The sequence below is a fragment of the Salvelinus namaycush genome, chromosome 11, assembly GCF_016432855.1.
Source record: "Salvelinus namaycush isolate Seneca chromosome 11, SaNama_1.0, whole genome shotgun sequence".
In the NCBI taxonomy this organism is placed as follows: Eukaryota; Metazoa; Chordata; class Actinopteri; order Salmoniformes; family Salmonidae; genus Salvelinus; species Salvelinus namaycush.
The window spans coordinates 39,555,750-39,564,709 of record NC_052317.1 but is presented as its reverse complement, the minus strand read 5'-3'; the positions used below and the strand labels follow the sequence as shown (position 1 = coordinate 39,564,709).

General features: G+C 53.2%; 1 protein-coding gene across 1 annotated transcript in view; it reads left to right on the top strand.

Moving 5' to 3' along the window:
- Positions 1 to 1,562: 1,562 nt before the first annotated feature.
- Positions 1,563 to 8,960, top strand: part of LOC120056165 (E3 ubiquitin-protein ligase DTX1-like) — a 30,847-nt gene continuing 23,449 nt past the window's right edge. The window contains exon 1 of the mRNA XM_039004374.1: positions 1,563 to 2,955. Within this exon, the coding sequence (XP_038860302.1) occupies positions 1,931 to 2,955 (1,025 nt within the window). The 5' untranslated portion in view covers positions 1,563 to 1,930. The remainder of the gene's footprint in view (positions 2,956 to 8,960) is intronic.

The following is an 8,960-nucleotide window of genomic DNA, read 5'->3' as shown; positions in this document are numbered from 1 at the left end:
AAGACACACTGACAGGGTGGATAGTTGTTATCCCTCTGGCTGCACCCCTGTGATAAGCCTCGGCCCTATTCATCCGTGCACACCCGTTCAGGTAGTCCCTCCCTGTTTCAGTCCCTTATCTTCCGCTTGGTGCCTAATGAACACAGCCCTCTCTGTCTTCATTAGAGACTATAGAAGGTGATTAAAGGACATTGACGTGGCCGTGGTCTATCACAGGACGGAAACTCGAAGGGGAAGGTGTGTGTGGACACGGCTGTCTTGTCTCGTCATCACAATCGATTCAGCTAATCAGAATCATTGATTGTGTCGACGGCGATACTATTCTCCGTCTCTTCTTACGTGCACGTTGTGAACGGCTCTGTGCAAACGATAGCGAGAGCTCAACACGTTAATTTAAAATGTTCATGTGAAATATTAAGACGAGGGGCCCGGAGTTTATCCTTCTGGCCAGGAAAGACCCAGAGTCCTAGAGGCGGGCTGAAGTATGACCCGTATGTTTCTCTTCAAAGGTCATCCACCACTAGAGGTTTCTATCAGAATCCAGTCCCCCCGTGACTGTCCTCGTCCCAGCTAGTGGTTTGTCTGTCTCTGTGGAACTGAAAGAGCTCTGTTTCCTCTACAGTCTACTGAATCTCACATGATACTCCTGGGGTCAAGTGCTCATTTCTCTTTCAGAACCATTGTATCGTTTTATAGAGGAAAAATACCTCCCGGCTCAGCCTTTAGTCCCCCCACACACACCACACACACACACTCACACCACACACACACACTTTTTCTCTCTTTCTCTCTCTCTCTCTCTCTCTCTCTCTCAATTCAATTCAAAGGGTCTCTCTCTCACACACACACACAATACCCTTGACTATGTGCCTCAAACAAACATCGCCAGGCCTGCTGCATTCAGGCACCTCTTTTGATGTCTGTGTGTCCCAGTCTGTCTCGGCCCCAGTGTGGGTCCCTCTTCTCTCTACCTTGGCATTGGCTGAATGGTCGTGCCACACATTGCCCGTGGTTACCAAGCTCGTCTCTGATTGGACGGTTCCTGACCCTCCTCGGTTTGGCACCGATGTGTGGTGCCATACTAGGCCTGCTGGTTTGGGTGCTTTAAACCCATTAAACATCTCTATGGTTACCACTATCGATTCATCTTACATTTTGACAACTACACGCTTCCCTAAACTACTTTAATACTGTTGGTCATTAAATGTGTCTTTGTAGCTGTTTGGCTAACTGCATTTGGAAATACTTTAATTTGAGTTGAGTTCAGGTCATTTGAGTTAGGGTTGAGTTCAGGTCATTTGAGTTAGGGTTGAGTTCAGGTCATTTGAGTTAGGGTTGAGTTCAGGTCATTTGAGTTAGGGTTGAGTTCAGGTCATTTGAGTTAGGGTTGAGTTCAGGTCATTTGAGTTAGGGTTGAGTTCAGGTCATTTGAGTTAGGGTTGAGTTCAGGTCATTTGAGTTAGGATTGAGTTCAGGTCATTTGAGTTAGGGTTGAGTTCATGTCATTTGAGTTAGTGTTGAGTTCAGGTCATTTGAGTTAGGGTTGAGTTCAGGTCAGAGGATGTGTGAATGTGTATAAGAGCTTATATTAACGTTGACTCTCGTGGGGAGAAGCTAGCTTGTCAATTAAAACCATACGAAAGTGTTCCCACATGTATTTATGTTCCTGTTTCAACCTCTCCACACTGAAACTACAATCTTAGTACCATTTCCTACTCTTTTCATGATGTAGTCATGTGCCTGGTTCCTCTCTAGGTTTCTTCCTTCCAGGGACTTTGTCCTGTCCACTATGCTTATGCTTGCTCTTTAGTGTCTAGACTAGTTTACTGTGAAGCCCTTTGTGACAACTGCCGTTGGAAAAATACATTAGTTTGATTGATTGATTGATTGATTGATAGTCGTACTAACCCCAGCATCTCCCCCTGCAGGTATGATCCGGCCGGTGCGCCGTAGCTTCTACGACCCCACGTCGGCGCCGGGCCAGGGTTGGCTGTGGGAGTGGGAGAACGACGCGGGCTCCTGGACCCAATACGACACGGAGGTCGGCATCGCCATCCAGACGGCCCGGGACCGCCAGCAGCCCTGGCTGGACCTGGCGCCGCTGGGCTTCTGCTACCTGGTGGACCTGCAGGGCATGACCCAGATCAACAGGCAGACCCAGAGACAACGCAGGATACAGCGGAGGTCCGACGTGGCCTACCCACTGGTGTCAGGACCGGTACCCAGGAACGGAGGTGGAGGATCGGGTCTGACAGGAGCGTTACTGGGTGTTGGGGTGTCGGGCGTCAACGGAGGCGTGGTGTACCCAAGCGGCGGGCTGGCGACCATGCAGTCCCTCGCCGGGCAGCCGTGCTCCTGCCAGCAGTGCATGCTGGTTTTTTGTGTGAAGCAGAGCACTGTGAGGTCATCGACCCACAAGTTGGGACACCGGCCGAGTAAACCTCAGAGTAAACCACCCAGCCCCAAATCTGCCACCCTGGGGCGGGGCCAACTCAGGAGCTCCCCCGCTAGATCTGCCTACTCCAAAACCTTACCTCACGGACTCTCCATATCCCGGAACCAGTCCTCACCGCGACGGAATGCCGCCCTCTTCGCCCGCTCCCTCTCCCTCCTCAGCGCCCAAACGGGCACCCTCTCCATCTCCAACCGACCCCCTCCTCCCTCCCTCCCGCCCCCTCAGCCGCCCTCCTCCAATCAGGGCCGTCGTCCGTCCGCGCCGCCCCCCTCTCCCTCCGCCACGAGTCAACCGGTGCCCACCGCCACGCTCGTCACCCCGGCGACCGCCGTGACGTCACCGCCCTCGCCCGTGCCGTCCCCGTCGCCGCGGCCCATGGCGCCCCAGCGCGCGGCGGTGTGCTCTGCACCCCTGCCCCAGCGGTCCAGTCTGGCTGGGCTCAGCCGGCCCGCCCTGCAACGCATCGCCATGGCCCAGTCACGAGCCCTCATCGCCTCTGGGTGAGTGACACACACACACAATAACATACACACACACCACACACTGATGTGACTGATACACACAAACACACGCTGGTTGCCACGGTGAGTGAGATGGTTGGTTGTTGTTATGACTGAATGATTCTGGAGGATCTCATCGCGTTCTACTTGGTCTTTCATTATGGAAAACACTGTGTTGTTGAGATGGCTACACTCTTCTACTCTTTGGATGCTTTCGAAGTGAGACTTTGCGGGTGAGACTTTGCGGGTGAGACTTTGCGGGTGAGACTTTGCGGGTGAGTCTTTGCGGGTGAGTCTTTGCGGGTGAGTCTTTGCGGGTGAGTGGATCTGGGACTGTGTCTACTTGTGAGAGGGAGTGCGCATCTAACTCTCCCAGCAGCCCCTCTGACAGATGACCATCTGGGGACCAGAAAGAAAGGAGCGGTTGTGGAGGAATGGAGGGAGTAGAGGAATGAGGGGATAGAGGAATGAGGGGATGGAGGACTGAGGGGATAGAGGAATGAGGGGATGGAGGACTGAGGGGATGGAGGAATGAGGGGATAGAGGAATGAGGGGCTGGAGGACTGAGGGGATAGAGGAATGAGGGGATAGAGGAATGAGGGGATAGAGGAATGAGGGGATAGAGGAATGAGGGGATAGAGGAATGAGGGGATAGAGGAATGAGGGGATAGAGGAATGAGGGGATAGAGGAATGAGGGGATGGAGGAATGAGGGGCTGGAGGAATGAGGGGATAGAGGAATGAGGGGATGGAGGAATGAGGGGCTGGAGGAATGAGGGGATGGAGGAATGAGGGGATAGAGGAATGAGGGGATGGAGGACTGAGGGGATAGAGGAATGAGGGGATAGAGGAATGAGGGGATAGAGGAATGAGGGGATAGAGGAATGAGGGGATAGAGGAATGAGGGGATAGAGGAATGAGGGGATGGAGGAATGAGGGGATAGAGGAATGAGGGGATAGAGGAATGAGGGGCTGGAGGAATGAGGGGATGGAGGAATGAGGGGATGGAGGAATGAGGGGATAGAGGAATGAGGGGATAGAGGAATGAGGGGCTAGAGGAATGAGGGGATAGAGGGGATAGAGGAATGAGGGGATAGAGGAATGAGGGGATAGAGGAATGAGGGGATAGAGGAATGAGGGGATAGAGGAATGAGGGGATAGAGGAATGAGGGGATAGAGGAATGAGGGGATAGAGGGGATAGAGGAATGAGGGGATAGAGGAATGAGGGGATAGAGGAATGAGGGGATAGAGGAATGAGGGGATAGAGGAATGAGGGGATAGAGGAATGAGGGGATAGAGGGTTGAGGGGCTGGAGGAATGAGGGGCTGGAGGAATGAGGGGATGGAGGAATGAGGGGATAGAGGAATGAGGGGATGGAGGAATGAGGGGATAGAGGACTGAGGGGATGGAGGAATGAGGGGATGAAGGGAGTGGAGGACTGAGGGGATAGAGGAATGAGGGGATAGAGGAATGAGGGGATGGAGGAATGAGGGGATGGAGGAATGAGGGGATGGAGGAATGAGGGGATAGAGGAATGAGGGGCTGGAGGAATGAGGGGATAGAGGAATGAGGGGATGGAGGAATGAGGGGATAGAGGAATGAGGGGATAGAGGAATGAGGGGATAGAGGAATGAGGGGATAGAGGAATGAGGGGATAGAGGAATGAGGGGCTAGAGGAATGAGGGGCTAGAGGAATGAGGGGATAGAGGAATGAGGGGATGGAGGAATGAGGGGATGGAGGAATGAGGGGATAGAGGAATGAGGGGATAGAGGAATGAGGGGATGGAGGAATGAGGGGATGGAGGAATGAGGGGATAGAGGAATGAGGGGCTGGAGGAATGAGGGGCTGGAGGAATGAGGGGATAGAGGAATGAGGGGCTGGAGGAATGAGGGGCTGGAGGAATGAGGGGCTGGAGGAATGAGGGGATGGAGGAATGAGGGGCTGGAGGAATGAGGGGCTGGAGGAATGAGGGGATAGAGGAATGAGGGGATAGAGGAATGAGGGGATGGAGGAATGAGGGGATGGAGGAATGAGGGGATGGAGGAATGAGGGGATAGAGGGGATAGAGGAATGAGGGGCTGGAGGAATGAGGGGATAGAGGAATGAGGGGATAGAGGAATGAGGGGATAGAGGAATGAGGGGATAGAGGAATGAGGGGATGGAGGAATGAGGGGATGGAGGAATGAGGGGATGGAGGAATGAGGGGATGGAGGAATGAGGGGATGGAGGAATGAGGGGATGGAGGGAGTGGAGGACTGAGGGGATAGAGGAATGAGGGGATAGAGGAATGAGGGGATGGAGGAATGAGGGGATGGAGGAATGAGGAATGAGGGGATGGAGGGAGTGGAGGACTGAGGGGATAGAGGAATGAGGGGATGGAGGAATGAGGGGATGGAGGAATGAGGGGATGGAGGAATGAGGGGATGGAGGAATGGAGGAATGAGGGGATGGAGGAATGAGGGGATGGAGGAATGAGGGGATGGAGGGAGTGGAGGACTGAGGGGATAGAGGAATGAGGGGATGGAGGAATGAGGGGATGGAGGAATGAGGGGATAGAGGAATGAGGGGATGGAGGAATGGAGGAATGGGGGGATGGAGGAATGAGGGGATGGAGGAATGAGGGGATGGAGGGAGTGGAGGACTGAGGGGATAGAGGAATGAGGGGATAGAGGAATGAGGGGCTGGAGGAATGAGGGGATAGAGGAATGAGGGGCTGGAGGAATGAGGGGATAGAGGAATGAGGGGCTGGAGGAATGAGGGGCTGGAGGAATGATTGGATGGAGGGAGTGGAGGAATGAGGGGATGGAGGGAGTGGAGGAATGAGGGGATGGAGGGAGTGGAGGAATGAGGGGATGGAGGGAGTGGAGGAATGAGGGGATAGAGGGAGTGTGAGAGAGGAGAGCTTGTCTTTCTGCACGCCAGAGGGTCTATGGCCTCCCTCCATTTCTATTTCCCCTCTCCCCCTCTCCCCTACACTCACCCCCCCTCCAACTCTTCCTTCGCACCGTCTCTCTCTTTGGGTTTCCCAGGACTCCTGTGTTCTGGGGGCCCATCCCGGGCTCTATTGTGTGCGCCCAAGCATTTCCACGGCAACCTTTGTGACCACATTGAGGCCTAGTCGGCATTAGCAACACAATGCCCGCCTCTGCAGTGGCCAGCCCGGGACGACAGGGTCTGGGCTGGGGGAGCCGTGAGGCGGGTAGGGGGGTTGGTTTGGGGAGTAGAAGGTTAGGGGCGGAGGAGGGGAGGTAGAGGGATATATGCATGGGGGGTGAAGGGATTTCTGGATAGTGGGGGGTAGAAGGAAGACAAAAGCAGAAGCCACAGTCATCATTGTAATGCTCCGTCTCGCTCTGTCTTGAGGCTTTTGTCAAGGAGGATCTTGGGGGGTTGGGGAGCAAGAGAGACCTACATTAAGGGAGTTTGTGGGGGTAGACATAGCCAGCCAGACACAGACACGGTCAGAGGGAAGGAGGGGGGAGGGAGGGACAAAGGAACAACTCAGCAACTAGCAGAGATTGATCACAATCAGGCACAAGAAATCAGGCCAGGGAGGGAGGGAGGGAGGGAGGGAGGGAGAAATAGAGCAAACCTAGATTGTTGATTGTAATACGCAGAGCAGTGTTACGTTGTCTGTCAGTTGTCGCACACACACACACACACAAACACACACACACACAGTGAAATTGTTTCAAACCAAGGGGGACACACACACAGAGAAAGTCAATGTTGATGTCCTCACAAAGCTGCAGGAATGTGTCTCTTTCTTCTAGTGGGGGAGTGTGAGAACGACAGAGTGAACACAGAAAGGGTGAGGAAGGGTTTCAGAGGGCTGAGTAAAGAGGACGTTTCAGAGGGCTGAGTAAAGAGGACGTTTCAGAGGGCTGAGTAAAGAGGATGTTTCAGAGGGCTGAGTAAAGAGGACGTTTCAGAGGGCTGAGTAAAGAGGACGTTTCAGAGGGCTGAGTAAAGAGGACGTTTCAGAGGGCTGAGTAAAGAGGACGTTTCAGAGGGCTGAGTAAAGAGGACGTTTCAGAGGGCTGAGTAAAGAGGACGTTTCAGAGGGCTGAGTAAAGAGGACGTTTCAGAGGGCTGAGTAAAGAGGACGTTTCAGAGGGCTGAGTAAAGAGGACGTTTCAGAGGGCTGAGTAAAGAGGACGTTTCAGAGGGCTGAGTAAAGAGGACGTTTCAGAGGGCTGAGTAAAGAGGACGTTTCAGAGGGCTGAGTAAAGAGGACGTTTCAGAGGGCTGAGTAAAGAGGACAGAGACAGTAACACCGTTACCTCACTGTATGGAGACATAATGACATGTTAAATGTCTCTATTTTGGAACTTGTGTGAGTGTAATACTTACTGTTCACTTTTTATTTATTTCACTTTTGTTTATCATTTCACTTGCTTTGACAATGTAAACATGTGTTTCCCATGCCAATAAAACCCTTAAATAGAATTGAATTGAATTGAAGAGAGAAAGAGAGCAAGGCTAATAGAAACTCTGGAAACCAAAAATAGATCACAATTGAAATCGATACAATGTGTTCATATGGCAACAGGTACAGTATTTTGTAACAGGGTTCTGTTGCATTGACTGTGTCTGGCCTATAGGGGAGCTCTCTGCCACTTCAATAGACCACCCATCTACCGCTTTGTCTGGCTGGGATGCAGTCTTTATACAACCTATTGGTTAGCAATTTTCAAATGTATCAAACTTATGGAATAACAAACTGGCGTTTTAAAGGTGTGTGTGTGTGTGTGTGTGTGTGTGTGTGTGTGTGTGTGTGTGTGTGTGTGTGTGTGTGTGTGTGTGTGTGTGTGTGTGTGTGTGTGTGTGTGTGTGTGTGTGTGTGTGTGTGTGTGTGTGTGTGTGTGTGTGTGCGCATACTTACACACGAGTGTGTGAGAATGCTTGGGAGTTTGTTGCTCCCAAGGCTAAATCACTCGTTCTTCATGACCATCTGGGGACACAGGGAGGAGAGGAGGATGGAGGAGGTGGTGCAGGAGGGGAGGAGGAGGATGGAGAGGAAGAGAGATAACAAAGAAGGGAGGAGTGTGTGATGGAGTGGGGGTTAGGGTCACTAGGGGTCAAGAGGCTCTCCCACCCCACCCTCCTCTCTCTTCTCCCCCACCCTCCTCTCTCTCTTCTCCCCCACCCTCCTCTCTCTCTTCTCCCCCACCCTCCTCTCTCTCTTCTCACTCAACCTCCACTCTTCTCTCTTCCCTCCTCCACCACCCCCTCCTCTCTCCTCTCTCTTCTCTCCCACCCCACTCTCTCTTCTCTCCCACCCCACCCTCCTCTCTCTCTTCTCTCCTCCACCACCCCCTCCACTCTCTTCTCCCCCACCCTCTCCTCTCTTCCCTCCTCCACCACCCCCTCCTTTCTCCTCTCTCTTCTCTCCCACCCCACTCTCTCTTCATTCCCCCACCCCCTCCTCTCTCTTCTCTCCTCCACACCCCCTCTTCTCTCTCTTCTCTCCTCCACACCCCCTCATCTCTCTTCTCTCCCACCCCACCCTCCACTCTCTCTTCTCTCCCCCACCCCACCCTCCTCTCTCTCTTCTCTCCTCCCCCACCCCACCCTCCTCTCTCTCTTCTCTCCTCCACCACCCCCTCCACTCTCTTCTCTCCCACCCCACCCTCTCCTCTCTTCCCTCCTCCACCACCCCCTCCTCTCTCCTCTCTCTTCTCTCCCACCCCACTCTCTCTTCATTCCCCCACCCCCTCCTCTCTCTTCTCTCCCCCACCCCACCCTCCTCTCTCTCTTCTCTCCCACCCCACCCTCCACTCTCTCTTCTCTCCCCCACCCCACACTCCTCTCTCTCTTCTCTCCTCCACTACCCCCTCCACTCCAGACATTCTCCCTCCCCAGTCTCCCTGTCTGTCTGCCCCTCTCCCACTAAGACCGTAGATACACTAACAAACAACCCCAAAGAGAAATCAGCTGTGCACTGCAATGCCAAAGACAACTAGTAAAGTATGTACACTGAGTGCACTAGGTTGACTAGTAC